Below are 18,172 nucleotides of genomic sequence, written 5' to 3'. Positions count from 1 at the left end.
CCGCTCCCCTCGCCCCCGCTGCTGGGGTTCGGACGCAGAGCCGTTCCTCGTCCTGCTTGGGACCCGTTGGACCCCAGGAGATGCTTCCCTTCCTGGGCTCTCGAGCTTAACCCACCACGCGAGCCGGCGCCGGGCGCTTCGGGCGCTTCGCGTTCCTCTCTCTGTCCCCCCCATCTCTTCCCCAGGCACATCTGGCCACATGTTGGAGTGCTTTTTATCCACCAGATGCCCTTGGTTACTTCTTCCGTCCCGCGCCCACTCCCCACAGTTCCCTCTCGTCCCCGGTGCCGGGTTTTAGGTGGAGAGCAAAAGTTGGAGCCGGGATGGGAGAGGGAGATGCCCCCCCCCCACCTCGGGGCCGGGTCGGTGGCCCCGGCGGGCCGGGCCGGCCCCCTCTGCGCGGAGCACCCCGCGCCGCCCGGTCTTCCTCCCGTCCCGGTCCTGGCGGGGGGCGGGGGGGCGATATCTCTCCGTTTCTGGGTACAAACAATGGCGAGAGCTGGACGGCCCCGTGCGCGCCGGGGATCGCCGGGGCGCAGCTGCCGCCGCCCGGGGAGAGAAGGCCCCGCCCGCGCCCTGCTCCCCCGGGAGGCCGGCGGCCCTGACAGCAGCTGTCTTGGATCCCCCGCTAGTCTGGGGGTGCAGGGCGGGAGGATGTGTCGGAGAACCGGGGGTGGGCTGTCCGTGCCACGCAGTTTTTGTCTTCGGGGGACTTGAGATCTTTTCTTCTTCTTCTTTTTTTTGAAAGAAATGGGCACCACTGTCCGCTTAGCCCTTTGGTGATGGTGCTGCCTGCCGTCGGGCAGGTAGGGGGCTGCCAGGCTGGTGCCTCGGGTGTGTTCCCAGGCCTAGCAACGTCTGGGAACAAAGTGCTTGCTTCCACCTTTTATTCTCAGCATTAGACTCGTTTTGAGGGTTTTTTTTTTTTTTTTTGTCGTCCCAGTCCGAAGATCTATGGGCTTTTCACCCTCAGAATGAGAAGTTAATACTGCCGTAGTGCAGAATTGACACTGGAAGGAAATGGTAAGGACAGGTTACCACCGAGGCCCTGGCGCAATCTTCTCGGGGCTCCTGGGTGAAGTAATATTGCCGGTCTTTGAAATAACTTCTGGTGGTAAGGATAGTTCCGGGGGGGGGGGGCTAGTGCATTCCCAGAGGCAGTTGGCAGTTTTCAGCGATCTAGATTTGTTTGAATTTAGATGTATTCATGGTTGCATTTTCTTTCCCTTAAAGGTATTAATAGTTCTTTCGGGTTAGGTAGTCTCTTTGGGATTACAGCTTTGTGATTTAAGGGGTGCGAAAACCTGGGAGGTTAAAAGCAAGTGTGTGCAAATGCAAAATTTCTTTGGAGCTTTTCAGAGAGCTTGCAGTTCAGATTTTGAATGACCTCACACCAGAGGCCTGTTTTAAATGTCAGAAAGGACAGTCCTTTAAAGCACACACAGAATGCTGTGGCTTTGAGTTGCTGTTTTTAAAATTCAAAATAGGTATTTGCCAGATGAGGATAAGTAGAACCTGTGATAGAACTCAGCTTTGGCTCCAAAAAATGAGCCTTTCCCTCCACATCTTTGTCTTGGCTAATACTTTAAAAATAGATACTTGGTAATCTCATTTATTGAAGAGTGACTTAGTATTTTTGCGTAGGTAGTGTAGGCATATCAATAGTTTTATCAATTCATTCACCACTCACCCTTTTTTCCCCCTTTTTTGGTGGATATGTGTTTCTTTTAAAACAATTTACCCTGTTTGTTTTTATTTCCTTAATTGAGGATCACTGAGATTTATTAAAAGGTAGGTTTGAGCACACATGCATAATATCTGATGATCTTAATCTGTTTTACAATTGGAAAAAAAAAGATTTTAAAATGCCCTTTTCTTGTTTGAAAGTAGAACTTAAAGTGAATTTTTTCAAAGTCAGAAGTAAATTGAGCATTTGTGAATTTTTTAATGATAAAGCGCATTTAGGCCGAAGTAATGCTTTTCAGTGTATTTCATTAAATTTTTTTCTTCCATCAGTACTAGGTAAAGGGAGAAATCTCATTTCTTATTTTGTTTTTGAGAGTGTTCAGCCTATTTTCATTCATTCTCATTTCTCACTATTAATGACATTGGTAGATAGGCATACTAAGTGGCAGTAATTGTACACTAGACCACAGAAGAACAAGTGACATTTTACTTAGGTAGGGTATATCTGTTGCATTCCAGAAGGAACTCCGTAAACTGGACAAGATAGTTTGGCTTTGTCACTTTTACATGTAGATATGAGGGGTTTATGATGAGCACAACAGTCACAGGGGCACAAGTCTTAGCAATGAAGTTCAACATGCAATGAGGTCATTTGAACCCTCATATTAGTAACACAGCAGACCCTGCCCCTCAAGTTTTTAATCACTTTCTGTTTGGTTATAATCACAGTATTGTACAGGTTTGATAAAAAATTATATTTTGTCAACTTTTAAAGTTTTGTATTGTCTGCTGTTGTTGATTTTTGCTGTTTGTGGCAGTTGAATGTCGGAATGAATCATCTACAAGGATAGTATTTATTGTCAGATGGTGGTGGCTCATGCCTGTGAACCTAGCTATTCAGGAGGCTAAGATCTGAGGATCCTGGTTTGAAGCTAGCCCAGACAGGAAAGTCTGAGACTCTTGTCTCCAGTTAACCACCAAAAAAACAGAATTGGAGCTGTGGCTCAATGATAGAGCAACAGCTTTGAGCACAAAAGCTCCAGATAGCACTAAGGCCCTGAGTTCAAGAGCCAGGAGTAGTGCGTGCGTGCCCGCGCGCGCGCGCGCGCACACACACACACACACACACACACGAAAGGATAGGATATATTACTAATTTAGGAAACAGGCGATTGTTAAGAGTACTTGATTTAGATGATAGAGCTTATGTAACAGGCTGGATAATGAAAGTCAGTAACTAATGCTGCCTTCTATGTGTGCATTTGTATACAAGCACAGTAGATTTAGGCACTGTTAGAAAAGGTGCAGATTTGCCCATATGACTTACACTGAAAGACATTTTAGGGTGATGTTGATTATTACATTTTGTTTTAATCTCGGCAGTAGTTTTACAGTTTACATCTGTGTTGTTATTCTTGCAGTTTTCAGGCAACAGGTTTCCTGTCTGGTTAGGCATTTAAATATCTAAGGTGGTTGAGGCCGCAATAACATTATGTAGAATGTGTTTTGGACAGAAATCTTGAATCATTCCATGGTTTTTCCTTCCTATCAGGAAGTATTTGATGACGCCTCACCTGGAAAGCAGAAAGAAATCCAAGAACCAGACCCTACCTATGAAGAGAAAATGGTATGTTGTAGACAGTTGAATAGTCTTATTAAAAACTTAAAAAAATTAAATGCAGAAAATATCTCTTTCAGGGTTAACAGAACATAGTTATCTAAAATATGTATAACATGGGGTGTTACAGTTTCTCTTATTTGCATAAAGTAAATAGAAATGTGATAATTATCTAATTAGCTTATCGTTAAGATTGTAACATCAAGAGTGAGATAAAGGGCTGGGAAGGTGGCTTAGTAGTAGAGTGTAGCATGCATGAAGCCCTGGGTTCAATTCTTCAGTACCACATAAACAAAAAGCCGGAAGTGGTACTGTGGCTCAAGTGACAGAGTGCTAGTCTTGAGCAAAAGGAGCTCAGGTATAGTGCCCATCTGACATTGCATTCTACTGGTTTTAAGGAGTAAGTGTTGTGCTCCTTGTCCACTGCGTTTTTTCCTTTTACTTCTTGAGGTGCTGGAGAATCACACTCTCACATGGTAGTCACGTGATTTGTGAGCTCAGTAGCCCGCCCATCCTGCGAATAGATCTTTACTCCTTTACGTACCCAATTTACACCCTGTTCCTTCTAGGGAACTTTATGATTTGACAGCCATTGTCTACAAAGCACTTTGGATTTAAATTTATTTTTAAGAATAACAGTAATGGGGGCTGGGAAGGTGGCTCAGTGGTAGAGCGCTTGCCTTGCATGCCTGAGGCCCTGGGTTCGATACCTCAGCACCACATAAGCAAAAAGAAAAAAGCCGGAAGTGGTGCTGTGGCTCAAGTGGTAGAGTGCTAGCCTTGAGTTGAAGAGCTGAGGGACAGCGCCCAGGCCCAGAGTTCAGGCCCCACGACTGGACCCAAAAAAAAAAAAGAATAACAGTAATGGCTGACAGTGAATCCTTGCTATGTATCAGGCTCTGTTGATTACTTGGTGTGAACTCAATCACATTGAACTCTTAAGTTAAAATGTGCCAGGCCTTGGTGGCTTACTCCTATATTCCTAGCTACTTAGGTTTGCAGGCCTGGGCAGGATAGTCCAAGACTTTTTATCTCCAGCTAACCCAGAAAAAGCCAGAAGTAGAGCTATGGCTCCTGTGGTAAAGGAAATAGCCTTGAGGGAAAGAAAGTTACAATGTGTTCATTAGTAACATTGTTACATGGCATGTGGCTGAAAGTAGGAACAGTATACCAATCTTCAGTATCTGGCATGGAATGTGATTTTTACCTTGTCCTTCACTTCAAAATCAACAGGTATTTTTGATTCTCTTAGCTTCAAAATCTTAAAATTGTGTTATATATATTTTATGTATATATATATAAGTATATGTATACTTATATATGTATACACAAATATATATGTATATATATATAAGTGGACATACAAAGATGATGTATGTAACCATATTTTAGTACAGTTTAAGATACAAATGATTGTTAACAGGAATTCTTCTACCTGTTATACAAATGCTTCCTCTTACAATCAGATTTATTTAAAGGAAAAACATTTGCAGCTGTTTTTTAGAACTAACATTAAAGTGATTACAGTTTAAAAGTAAATCTAAGTTAATTTTCTACTGCAAGTGATGGATCTACAGGCCATTAACTAATGAATGTGTCTAACTAATGAATGCATATACTTACTGTTAATGAGGGGAAGTTCCCCTTAATATATGCCCAAGGCGTCTATGCCGGTACTTCGTACTTTTTAGTGGTACTGGGATTTGAACTCGGCTTCACTGTTGGAAAGCAAGTATTTCTATCACTTGAAGCACACCTCCAATTCTGGCTTTGTGCTGGTTAATTGGAAATAAGAATTTCACAAACTATTTTGTCTGGTCTGGCTTCAAACTTATATCTTTAGATCTTCAGATCTCCTCCTGAGTAGCTAGGATTTATAGGTATAAACCTCTGGCGCCCTGCTTCATTATTCCTTTTTGCTATGCAGGTCCTGGAGCTTGAATTCAGGCCCTGGGGTTCCTTAGCTTTTTTGCTCAAGGCTAGTACTTTATCACTTTTTTTTTGGTGCTTAATTAGAAATAAGAGTCTCAGACTTTTCTGGACCAAGCAGGCTTTGAGCCACACCCCTCAGATATCAGTAGCTAGGTTTACCAGTGTGAGTTAACACGCCTAACTCAATGTCTTTTAAAGTTGTAACATTTTCATAGTAGCTAGAATTACAAGCATTACCCATCCATACCTGCTCAATGTCTTCATGCTGTAACATTTTCCTCACCAGGTTTCTCAAAGGATAATTTACGTAAAGTTTTAGGTTTGCAATTTGACGAGTTTTGGCTTGTAAATGGAGTCATTTACACACTAGTACAACCAAGATATTGCAGTTTTTATTATCTTAGAGTTTATTCCTGCCCCTTTGCTGTCATTCCTGGTTCTAGCTCATGTCAATTCGAATCTGTTTTCATCATAAGTTAGCATTTCATATATAGTTAGTAGACTCCTATAGCAGTCAGTTGTATTTAGTGCTTGTCATTTGGCAATGTGCTTTTGAGTCCCATTTATGTTGCAGGTTTTAATTGCTTGATTTTTTTTTTAAATCTAAATTCATCATGTAGAGCCAAGTTTAAACTGGTTTCTGAAGTTTTGATGAAATGTGTGTTAACTTTTTTTGTTGTTGTTGCAGCAAACCGACCGAGCAAATAGATTTGAGTATTTATTAAAGCAGACAGAGTTGTTTGCACATTTCATTCAGCCTGCTGCTCAGAAGACTCCAACCTCACCTTTAAAGATGAAGCCAGGGCGCCCACGAATAAAGAAGGATGAGAAACAGAACTTACTCTCAGTTGGCGAGTGAGTAATAAAATCACCCAACTTAATTATTCTCAGTAAAGCTTAAAATGTGTTGTAGTTTGGCCTGGCTAGAATGTCATAGTGTCTCCATAAGTGTTACAAGTATTTCAAATAGGTATTCTTAATCTTTTACATCATTAAGTGCTTTATGCATTTTAACAGGTGTTTTATAGAACATGGGATTCAGAGGCTGTGCCGTTCCTTAGAGAAATTATCAATGTAGAAGTTAAGTGTTTTATTCTGCATCTCTTAAAAGTAGATGGTGTCATCAGGGTTGAACATGGCTCTGGCTGGGGTGTATGTTGTGGTCTCCTAAACCACATACATACATTAAAGGTGGTACTTGGAAGTCTAGTCTGGTGGGTATCATGATAATTTATGCCACAGCAGTTTTGCACCTCTTAGTTTAAAAGCTATATTGTTAGGGAGAGTTTATAAAAATGTCAAAGTTTATGAGAATAATTTGGGTGGAGTAGAGATTGGCTCTCCATTTCAAGTTAGATGCAGAAGAGTACAGGAAGTAATACTAAGACACATTCCGATTAGAAACTCATATGACAAGCAGGAAGGCCCTTGAGGAGGCGCTTCTGAGGAATGCTCCTGTTCTTGGCCTGGGAAGGGTCACTGGCTATCTGTTAGCTGTCTGGCTAGTAGGTTGAGAATAGTACCTGGTAGTTCAACTGAAAAGGCAAAATTCACATTTGATTTTATTTTCATTGTTGTAGCTATCGACACCGTAGGACGGAGCAAGAGGAGGATGAAGAATTACTAACAGAAAGCTCCAAAGCAACCAATGTGTGCACTCGATTTGAAGATTCTCCCTCATGTATGTCAAATATATCTCATTGATTGTTTTAAAAAATATTTTCCTTGAAAACATATTTTGGATTTGCCTTCGCTGTAACTTACAAAGGGCATCTTCAGTAATCTCAGATATTTGTATTGGTTGTGAATAAGCTTCAGATTTGGGTATTATCTATTTGAATTCAGACTTATGGCATTGAGGCTGGGTGGGCAAAGACTACCACTTGAGCCACCCATCCCCTTTTTACTATATTTGTGTAGGACTTTGTGTTTTTCATAAGGCTAGCCTTTGGCTGCGATCCTTCTACCTCTGCCTCCCAAGTAGCTGGGACAGTAGGCATGTGCCATACGACAGAACTTTTTTTTTTTTGAGGTAGTGACACGAACTTTTTTCCTTGTGCTACTCTTGAATGGTGATCTTCCTATCTCTGCCTTTCCAGGAGATGGGATTACAAGCATGAACCTTCATTCCTGGTTCTTTTATTTTCCTTTTCTTGAGATAGCATCTCACAAGGTAGCCCAGGTTGGCCTTGAGATTGTTGAGCCTCAGTCTTCCAAGTACTGAGTTTATAGGTATGTACCATTGTGCCTTGTGAAAGGTGTTTTTTTTTTTTTTAAACGGAGCTGGTACTATATTATAGAAGAGTGGTATTATATTTCAGAGGTGTATAAAATGCCATTTAATTTTTTATTGTCCTAAGGCACATGTGAAAGTTGGAATTGTTTTGCCATGTATTTGTCACAGGTAAAGAAAACTAAGGGCTGGGAAGGTAGCTCAGTGGTAGAGTGCTTGCCTTGCATGCTTGAGGCCCTGGGTTTGATTCCTCAGCACCACATAAGCAAAAGAAAAAAATGCCGGAAGTGGCGCTGTGGCTCAAGTGGTAGAGCGCTAGCCTTGAGCTGAAGAGCTGAGGGACAGTGCCCAGGCCCAGAGTTTAGGCCTCACGACCGGCCCCCCCTCCCAAAAAAAAAAAAAGAAAACTAACAACAAACAAAAAATAATGAAGAATTTGACTTACTCATTTCCTAATATATTTTTTATGCTTCCCCCCCTCCATTCCCCTTCCCCACCGTGCCCTTTGGTGCTGGTCCAGGGCTTGAACTCAAGGCCTGGGCTCTGTCCCTGAAATTTTTTTGCTCAGAGGCTACAGTTATACCACTTGCCACTGTTCCACTTCCAGCATTTTTTGGCAGCTAGTTGGAGATGAGAGTCTCATAGACTTTTTTGAACTGCCATCCTTTGATCTTATCCTCCTGAGTAGCTAGGTACCAGCTTTCATGGTATTTTTTGTTGTTGTTGGTCGTGGGGCTTGAACTCTGGGCCTGGGTGCTGTCTCTCAGCTCTTCAGCTCAAGGCTAGCGCTCTACCACTTGAGCTACAGCGCCACTTCCGGTTTTCTGGTGGTTTATTGGAGATAGGAGTCTCACGGTCTCTCCTGCCCAGGCTGGCTTTGAACCGCGATCCTCAGATCTCAGCCTCCTGAGTAGCTAGGATTACAGGCGTGAGCCACCAGCGCCCGGCCATGTTAATTTTTAATACTTAATTTTATCTGTCTATCTCTATCCCTTAGATTTTTTTTGTTGTTGTTGTTGGTTTTTGTTTTTGGTCGGTTGTGGGGCCTGAAGTCTGGGCCTGGGCGCTGTCCTTCAGCTCTTCAGCTCAAGACTAGCACTCTACCACTTGAGCCACAGTGCCACTTTTCTGCTTGTGTGGTGCTGAGGAATCGAACCCAGGGCCTCATGCATGCAATGCAAGGCAAGCACTCTACCATTGAGCCACCTTCCCAGCTATCCCTTAGCTTTTTTGCCCAAGGCTGGTGCTGTATCACTTGAGCCACATCTCACTTCTGTCTTTTTGTTGGTTAATAAGAGATCAGACTCTCATGGATTTTCCTTCTCTGGGCTGTCTTCGAACCTTGATTCTCAGATCTCAGCTTTAAGTAGCTAGAATTATAATCATGACCCACTAGCACCCAGCCAGTTCCAATTTTTTTGCCAGTTAGTTGGAGAGTCTCTCCAATTTGTCTGCTCAAGCTGTCTTGGCTGTCTTCTCTGCCTGTCCATCTGCTACTATTCTGTTCCAGACCTTATAATCTACCTGTGAAAACTTCCCCTAATGACAGAATTTCCTGAAGTGAAAGTAATGTTAGTAAACACATGGGCCTCTAGTTAAACCTCTGAGTCTTAGATAAAGGAGGTGTGGTATTTGATGTTTTAAAAATCTGCATTATGGTTTTTCTTTTGTTCTTAGATGTCAAATGGGGTAAACTAAGAGATTATCAGGTCCGAGGATTGAATTGGCTTATTTCTTTGTATGAGAACGGCATCAATGGTATCCTTGCAGATGAAATGGTATGTGTTCAATAGTATTTCTTTCAAGGCCATATTTCATAAAGATATTGTTTATAAAGTTTGTATAAGATTCAGTTTTGTAAATTATAGTCTAGGGCTGATAACTAATTTTCCTTCAAACCACTATGAACAGCTTGTTTTATTTTCATAAATGAGCTTCACTTGTGAAGAATTATCTATGAGAGTAAAGTTTTAGAAAAACCTTTACATAGTTGTATAATTCAACATTTTATGTGTATAATACATGTATAACACTTTTTTTTAATGTGTGCTGGCCCTGGGACTTGAATTCAGGGCAGACGCCGTCTCAGCTTTTGTACTCAAGGCTAGCACTCTTATCACTGGAGCCACAGCTACACTTTGACTTCTCATGGTTAATTGATATAAGAGTCTCTTAGACTTTCCTGACTGGTTTGGCTTTAAGCTGTTATCTTCAGATCTCAGCCTCCTAGATCGCTAGAACTATAAACCTGGCGTGTTCAATGCATGTTGATCAGTCTTAGTCCTTCAGTCAGAGAAAAGGCTTTAAAATAACACATTTTGCATATGTTAGTCTTTCAGGCTAGTTTTTAACATTAGTCCTTAGAGCTTAGCCTTCTGAGTATCTAGGATAACAGACGTAAGCCACCAGTAGTACCTGGCTTTGTTTTACTTCAGTACTACAATAGTTTGACTCTCTCTCTGCTCTTTTGTTGAAAAAGAAACAAGTGGGCCATTGGTTGTGTATAATCTATAAATGTGAATGCTTTCCAGGTTTGTTTCATAAAACAGTCTCCTGTTTAATACTTACTAGTTACATGATTAAGGTGGCAAAAGGTTCCTTATCTCTACAGTGGTAAAGCAATTTGTTGTTGGGATGATGTATGAAATCAGAAGAACTGTGTTTTAGTTCTAGGTCTGCTAAGCTCCTTGGGAATGACACACTTTTCTGGGCCTTCGGTGGTGATGATCATAGACTTGGAGGATTAGGTGACAGCATTTGGCAGCTTTCCTGTCTGTTAGCTTCGTGACATATGTTATAGCCACTAAACACAACATTTCTTTTCAATGTCCATATGCATATGTATGTATTTATGGAGGTATTAATACGAAATACTTTTTGTGTCTTTCTTTGCTTTATGTATGTGCTGAATTTTTAGGGTCTGGGGAAGACTCTTCAAACCATTTCTCTGCTTGGATACATGAAACACTATAGAAACATTCCTGGTCCTCATATGGTTTTGGTTCCTAAGTCTACATTACACAACTGGATGAGTGAATTCAAGAGATGGGTACCAACACTTAGATCTGTTTGTTTGATAGGAGATAAAGAACAAAGAGTAAGTTTATAGTATTTCACTGTACTTGGGATATTAAAGGAATTGGAATTGGGACTTGGGGTGGGAGAATAGGGAGAGAAAAGGAAAACCATTTTCAACATTTACAAAGGTAAGCTTTAGGAACTTATAAGTGGTACTTTTCAAGGGAGTGGTTATTTGGAAAAGACGGCAAAGACAGGTCTGTAGGAATATTGTTTGCTTCTCTTTTTGGAAATGATTACAAGTATAATCTTGTTTTTAAAGAGGCTTTGAATGTGTGAAGTTACTAGAACTTTCAGGAGCTGGATTTTGAGATTTATATATCATGGTAATTTGGTGGACTGTTAGGATACTCTTTTAGAAAGAAGATATAGAAATATTTAATATAGAATTCAGACTTGCAATTATTCACAGTGTATTATAAATGATTTTTGTTTTCCCTTCAGTTAGCTATCTGATGCTTCTATATTTTGTCTTTTCTCCTTTTATAGATACTTAGGGTATTCTAAGTTATCAGCTTGCTTTTTTTTGAAGTTCAGTTGCCTAATCATTCTAGTATTACAGATGTGAGCCACCAGCTACAAAGTTTTGTGCTGGTTGACCTTATCTTTTCTCTCTCTCCTTTTTTTTTTAACCTGTCACATAAATGATCAATGAAGTTATTTTAGTGGTGACAGAACTAGTTCTAAATTTTACATAATACCACTAGAATTATTCTCACTCCCTTTTTTATGTGTTTGATTACTTTATAAATAAGTGTCTAATTGATTCCTGAGTGGTGAATTTTCTTTCTCTTGCTATACAGGCTGCTTTTGTACGGGATGTTTTATTACCAGGAGAATGGGATGTGTGTGTGACATCTTACGAGATGCTTATTAAGGAGAAGTCTGTGTTCAAAAAATTTAACTGGAGATACTTGGTTATAGATGAAGCTCATAGGATCAAAAATGAAAAATCTAAGGTAATTTGTTATTTCCATGTGAGAATTTTGCCTTTATTTGAGACTGACCCATATTCAAAATGTTGTCTCAATGGAATTTGACTCTTTCAGCTGTCAGAAATAGTGCGGGAATTCAAGACCACAAATCGGCTGTTACTCACTGGAACACCTCTGCAGAATAACTTACATGAGCTGTGGTCACTTCTGAATTTTTTGTTACCAGATGTGTTTAATTCAGCTGATGTAAGTATTTCTAATAGTTTTCTATTTTATTTAATGATTTATCTTGCTCTCTGCTTTTTTTTCCTTCAGAGGAAAAAAAATGGTTAGAACTCACAACATTGGGTTTGCTAGACTAGCACTCTGCCATTTGAACTTTGCTTCCAGACCTTTCTGCTTTAGTTTTTTATTGTTGTTTTACGTAATCTTGTGTTTTGGCTCAGGGCTGGGCTGGGCTGGCCTGAACTCTTACCTACAGCCTATAGCTGTTCACTATATAGCTGTTTACTGTCACACTGCTTATTTGTTGAGAACAGGGTTTTGCTAATTTTTTGCCTAACTGGCTGTAACCTGTTCCCTGTAGACTGACCTGTTTCCTGTGTACCTGAATTACAGGTGTGCACTAGCACATCCATCCTGATTCCATTTGTTTTTATAGTAGAACATAGTCTGCCTTTTTAGTTCATTCATTTTTACATGCTTCTGTGTAGTAAGGCTGGTCTTAAATTTGATGATGCAATCTGTTAATTTACTTTTGAGCCTTTGGGTTTAGTATGTTACATCAGTTTTCTCCATTGGAACAGTGGGATCTTACTTAACAATCATGTTGGCTTAACTCTGTAAGTAAGGGTTTAAGATAGACTGCTTATTTTTGTAGCATTTGCAAGTGAATTGCTAATTTCACAATGCTTGTGTTTTGAAGTTCAGAGGTGGCTTCAGATGTGGTAATATCTTTCTAACCTCTTTCACATTGTAATCTCTTTATAGATTATTTGCATAGTAGATTTGGTAGCAGTACTTAATTATTAGTCACATGAAGGAACATACACTTTGTATACCAAGAGTCTGTGATGTTAGTAATTGGATTTTGCTGGGCCACAGTTCATTGTTGAGCCTTGATTTCCTCATCTGGAGTGTGTATACAGAAAACTTTGAAGAGCTCCATGCTAGTACATGTATAGAAGTAAGTTCTAGAAAGATACTCATTTTGATTTATTAAGGATCTTTTTTTTTTTTTTTTGGTCAGCCATGGGCCTTGAACTCTGGGCCTGGGCGCTGTCCCTCAGCTCTTCAGCTCAAGGCTATTGCTTGGACTGCCACAATGCCACAGCGCCACTTCCAGTTTTCTGGTAGTTTATTGGAGATAAAAATCTCCAATCTGCCTAGACTGGCTTTGAACCAGGATCCTCAGATCTCAGTCTTCTGAGTAGCTAGGATTACAGGCGTGAGCAACTGCTCCTGGCTTAAGGATGTTTTTAAAAAACAGAAATTTGTGTTATAAAAAGATGCTTAAGGCACATACCTAAATCCTACTTACTCAGAATGCTGAGGTCTGAGGATTGTGATTCAAGGTCACTGGGCAAGAGAATTGTGAGACTGTCGCCTCTAATTAACTACCTAAAAGCTGAAAATGGAGGTGTGGTTCAAGTGGTAGAATGACAGCCTTAAGCTGAAGTGTGAGATCCTAAATTCAAGCCCCAATAACTAGTACATACACAAAGATATTTAGTCAGATTGGAAGGTTTAAACTGAATGTTTGAGGTAAGGGTAAGGAAATTGTCTTTATTCAAATCCTATCCAAATACTAACTAAATGCCTTTTACCTCCCTTTGTTAATCAAAATTGGCAATGTTGGGGCTGGGAAGGTGGCTCAGTGGTAGAGCGCTTGCCTTGCATGCGTGAGGCCCTGGGTTCGATTCCCCAGCACCACATAAGCAAAGAAAAAAAGAAAAAAAGCCGGAAGTGGCGCTGTGGCTCAAGTGGTAGAGTGGTAGCCTTGGGCTGAAGAGCTGAGTGACAGTGCCCATGCCCAGAGTTCAGGCCCCACAACCGGACCCAAAAACAAAACAAAACAAAACAAAATTGGCAATGTTCAAGAAACCTTGTATTGAGGATTTTAATTATTTCTACTAAACGTTTTCAGACCCTTTATTATGAAATCTGTCATCTTTATTTTTTTTAATTTCTTTGTGCTTTCTTTATATTTTTGAGTAAAATACGTAGGAAATAATTGTTCTCTAATCAGAATCTGAAAAAATTAGTGGCTTAGACTAAGTGGTCTTTGTACTTCACAACCCTACATTATATTAATTCTAGACATCATTACTGGTATTATCAGACATTTGTCATCAGTATCTCTGACCTTAAGATATTTTTTGTTAATGTAGGACTTTGATTCCTGGTTTGATACCAACAACTGCCTTGGGGATCAGAAGCTAGTTGAGAGGCTTCATATGGTAAGTGTTTTGGAGCAGTATCCAATACATTCTAATAGGAAGCAAGTTGAGATTTAAATAAGTAGGTTATTTTCCAGTTAAGAAAAAAGCATGGGAGCCGGGCGCTGGTGGCTCACGCCTGTAATCATAGCTATTCAGGAGGCTGAGATCTGAAGATTGCAGTTCAAAGCCAGCCAGAAAACTGGAAGTAGCGCTGTAGCTCAAGTGGTAGAGCGCTCGCCTTGAACTGAAGAGCTGAGGGACAGCGCCCAGGCCCAGAGTTCAAGCCCCATGACTGACCAAAAAAAAGAAAAAAGCATGGGGCAGGGAAGGTGGCTCAGTGGTGGCGCAGTGGTAGAGCGCTTGCCTTGCATGCATGAGGCCCTAGGTTCGATTCCTCAGCACCACATAAGCAAAAAGAAAAAAGCCGGAAGTGGCGCTGTGGCTCAAGTGGTAGAGCGCTAGCCTTGAGCTGAAGAGCTGAGGGACAGTGCCAAGGCCCAGAGTTCGGGCTCCACTACCGGACCCAAAAAAAAAAAAAAAAGAAAAAAGCATGTTTACTGTAGCATCAGATCAGTTTGCATTTTGCCATCTAACTGTTGTTAAATGGGGTAGGGAAGCGATGTGTGGTGGTTTTAACTGTTGAAACCTGGGATGGATTTTAAGTTAATTGTCAGGAAAAGTACAGTGGGAGGGTGGAAGAGTCACTTAATGATTAATTAGTTTTTTGTTTGTTTGGTGTTTTGTGTCCCCCCCCCCCCTCCCAGTCCTAGGGCTTGAACTCAAGCCTGGGCACTGTCCCTGAGCTTCATTTGCTCAAATTTGCCCTCTACCACTTGAGCCACAGTACCACTTCTGGCTTTTTCTGTGTATGTGGTACTGAGAATTGAACCCAGGGCTTCATCTTCATGCATGCTAGGCAAGCACTCTACCACTAGGTCACATTCCCAGCACTTTAGACAGCTTTTTAAAGCTTAGTGTTATTTCGATTCCATAGATGAATCTAACATTGTGGAAAGGACTAATGATCATGTTGTTTGCAAATCTAATGACAGGATATGAAGCAACAAATAGCTGAATTAGTAACGGGGTCCATACTGTAGGTTTTACTTTGATAGATAGCTTTGTTTATTCCTTCCTTTAAAAATTGACACAAAATAGTTGTTAGAGAAATTTATCTTACTATGCTTGAGATACCCTTCTTCAGTATGAAGCAGAACCTTACCAACTACCTTATATAAGGTTCTGTCATTACCTACAGCAGGGACTTTGGAGTCTGTTGATATTTTGGTCTGGATAAGTCTTCAGAGGTGGGAAGAAAAAAGACTGTAATCACCTAGCCATTTCTGAAGCGTTATCACAAAGTCTGTGTGCAAGTAACTAATTCTAATTCTGAAAACATATTTGAAGTGTATCATTTCTAATATTTTGTGAGAGTAAGTTTAATTGTATTATTACTTTCTGGGTGTTCAATAACAAATCAGAAATTTGAAATGGTGAAGTCTTAAATGTTATTTAATATTTAAGCAGAGAAATTTCTTTTCCATGTATTTAACACAAGATTTTAAGATTTTTGAAATAATATCAACATTACACATAAGGTTATATCTGTTACTTTCTATTTTCCTCAAGGTTTTGCGTCCATTTCTTCTTCGTCGAATTAAGGCTGATGTGGAAAAGAGTTTGCCTCCAAAGAAGGAAGTCAAAATCTACGTAGGTCTCAGCAAAATGCAGAGGGAATGGTATGTGTTCTGAGATGTTTGATATTACTATTTTCTTTTCTTTTTTCTTTTTTTCTTTCTTTTTTTTTTTTTTGGATCCGGTTGTGGGGCCTGAACTCTGGGCCCTGGGCTCTGTCCCTCAGCTCTTCAGCTCAAGGCTAGCGCTCTACCACTTGAGCCACAGCGCCACTTCCGGCTTTTTTCTTTTTGCTTATGTGGTGCTGAGGAATCGAACCCAGGGCCTCATGCATGCAAGGCAAGCACCCTACCACTGAGCCACCTTCCCAGCCCCTGATATTACTGTTTTCTAATTTTCATTTGACCAATAATTGATTGGTACTGGTGTTTGAACTGAGGGTCTAAGGCCTACTACTAGACAGGCAGGTAGGCTCTCTGCCACTTGAACCTAATTTGTGTTTTCACGGACTTCCTGTTGGCTGAATTGAGCTGAATATTAGAGTGACTTAGGGCTTAGCCATCACATTCACAGAGTCTTGAATGGAATATATAGGATGGAAGTATGGTGAATTTATGGAGTCATGAATCTAAATATTAAATTTAAGATGCAATTTATCAAGCTGTAAGAGAACTCAATTTGGGATTTTAACTTTATTTGTATTTATTTACTTATTTTGGGGCCAGTGTTATACTGGTGCTTGAACTTAGAACTTCTTACTCTTGCTTGGCTTTTTCACTCAAGGCTGGTGATCTACCAGTTGAGCTTCAACTGGCCTCATGGTTGGTTAGTTGGAGAGAAATCTCACAGACCACCTGGTATGTGACAGTCATAATTGCTTGCCTATAAGGTAAGCATTAGTAGGTAACATTTTCAATCACACCAGTGTCATGGAAAACTTTTTTTCCTCTTAGATCACTTGCAGCCAATCCCGGAATTACAGCATTTCATAATTTTTTCATTATAGCTATTTGTGGGCTCAGGTGGGGAGAGGGATTAAGTATATAAAGTGACAGAGAATGGTCAGGGAACATTTGTGCCCTCTTAAAAATACGTTTCTTATCAATAGGTATACTCGGATATTAATGAAGGATATAGACATACTAAACTCAGCAGGAAAGATGGATAAAATGAGGTTATTGAATATCCTAATGCAGTTGAGGAAGTGCTGTAATCACCCATACCTCTTTGATGGAGCAGAACCTGGTCCACCTTACACAACAGATATGCATCTGGTTACCAACAGTGGCAAAATGGTGGTACTAGACAAGTTGCTCCCCAAATTAAAAGAACAAGGTATGTATCTGTGGTATTGGTATCAAATTGAGAGGTAATGAAGACTAATAGTTCTAATGTTAACAAGGAACACAGTACTTTGAAATGACTGCTCTTCCACTTTCTAATGTTGAAGTGTGAAACATTAACAATCTGTATTCCCAGCTACACTGGAGACTGTGATTGGGAGGTTGATATCTGAAGTCTATCAAGGCAGAATGGTACAGGTGTTAGAATAAGTGGAAGTCCCTGAGTTTAATCTCCAGGACTGACAAAAAAACCTCAAAAAAACTCCACAAAACCATATTAGATACATTTTGGCTAACCACCTCTATCCTAATTTTAGGCCTTAAGTCTTTTTTTTTTTTGGTTGGTCTTGGGGCTTGAATTCTGGGCCTGGACATGACACTGTCCCTGAGCTCTTCAGCTCAAGGCTAGCACTCTACCACTTGAGCCACAGTGCCACTTCTGGTTTTCTGGTGGTTTATTGGAGATGAGTCTCATGGACTTTCCTGCTCCGTCTGGCTTTGAACCGCGATCCTCAGATCTCAGCCTCCTGAGAGCCACCTGCACTGGCTTGGCCTTAAGTCTTTTAGAAGGTAATAAATAGTGACAACAGCCAAAGTCCCTAGATTTAGGGACAAGTTCTCATTTTATATAAGCTTTTTGAGAAATTTCATGTTTTTTTAATATCAATAATGCATATCATATGCTTTGTTGGATAATGGTGGTTTTTTGTTGTTGTTCAGGGTGTTTTCCAATTAAGTTTTTAACTGAATGTCATTTACATGAGCTTAGAAACATTCTAGTTATGGTGAATTTTTTGTGTGAAAACATGCATAGCTATATTTAGATTACCTAACTGCAGAACTTAGTGTGAAGACAGCTTCAGCATTAACAATGAAAACTTGTTACGCTACACCTTTCCTTCTACAGCATTTGAAATGTACCCTAAACATTGCAGTATTTCATAAATTGTTTATTATATGGCTCTTAAGAAATAACACTTTGGCTGCACGCTGGTGGCTCAACGCCTGTAATCCTAGCTACTCTGGAGGCTGAGATCTGAGGATCACGGTTCAAAGCCAGACGGAGCAGGAAAGTCCATGAGAGTCTTATCTCCAGAAAATGGGAAGTGGTACTGTGGCTTAAGTGATAGAGAGTTTGCTTTCAGCTGAACAGTGCCCAGGCCCAGACTTCAAGCCCCACAATCAACAACAACAACAACAAAAAAGAGTTGGGTGCTGGTGGCTCAGGCCTGTAATCCTAGCTACTCAGGAGGCTGAGATCTGAGGATCAC

The 18,172-nt window shown here is 40.5% G+C and overlaps 1 protein-coding gene across 1 annotated transcript in view; it reads left to right on the top strand.

Moving 5' to 3' along the window:
- Smarca5 (SWI/SNF related, matrix associated, actin dependent regulator of chromatin, subfamily a, member 5) overlaps positions 1 to 18,172 on the top strand; it is a gene marked incomplete at its 5' end in the record, with an annotated part of 31,730 nt that overhangs the window by 716 nt on the left and 12,842 nt on the right. Inside the window, 11 exons of the mRNA XM_013029500.1 lie at positions 3,239 to 3,313; positions 5,925 to 6,091; positions 6,817 to 6,917; positions 9,147 to 9,247; positions 10,387 to 10,566; positions 11,351 to 11,506; positions 11,597 to 11,728; positions 13,873 to 13,941; positions 15,553 to 15,662; positions 16,667 to 16,893; positions 17,038 to 17,093. Of these exons, the coding sequence (XP_012884954.1) occupies positions 3,239 to 3,313; positions 5,925 to 6,091; positions 6,817 to 6,917; positions 9,147 to 9,247; positions 10,387 to 10,566; positions 11,351 to 11,506; positions 11,597 to 11,728; positions 13,873 to 13,941; positions 15,553 to 15,662; positions 16,667 to 16,893; positions 17,038 to 17,093 (1,374 nt within the window). The remainder of the gene's footprint in view (positions 1 to 3,238; positions 3,314 to 5,924; positions 6,092 to 6,816; positions 6,918 to 9,146; positions 9,248 to 10,386; positions 10,567 to 11,350; positions 11,507 to 11,596; positions 11,729 to 13,872; positions 13,942 to 15,552; positions 15,663 to 16,666; positions 16,894 to 17,037; positions 17,094 to 18,172) is intronic.

Source organism: Dipodomys ordii, unplaced genomic scaffold (genome assembly GCF_000151885.1).
Source record: "Dipodomys ordii isolate 6190 unplaced genomic scaffold, Dord_2.0 Scaffold119, whole genome shotgun sequence".
Taxonomy (NCBI): domain Eukaryota; kingdom Metazoa; phylum Chordata; class Mammalia; order Rodentia; family Heteromyidae; genus Dipodomys; species Dipodomys ordii.
Note: the sequence above shows the minus strand (reverse complement) of the source record. Positions and strands in the feature narration are given on the sequence as shown.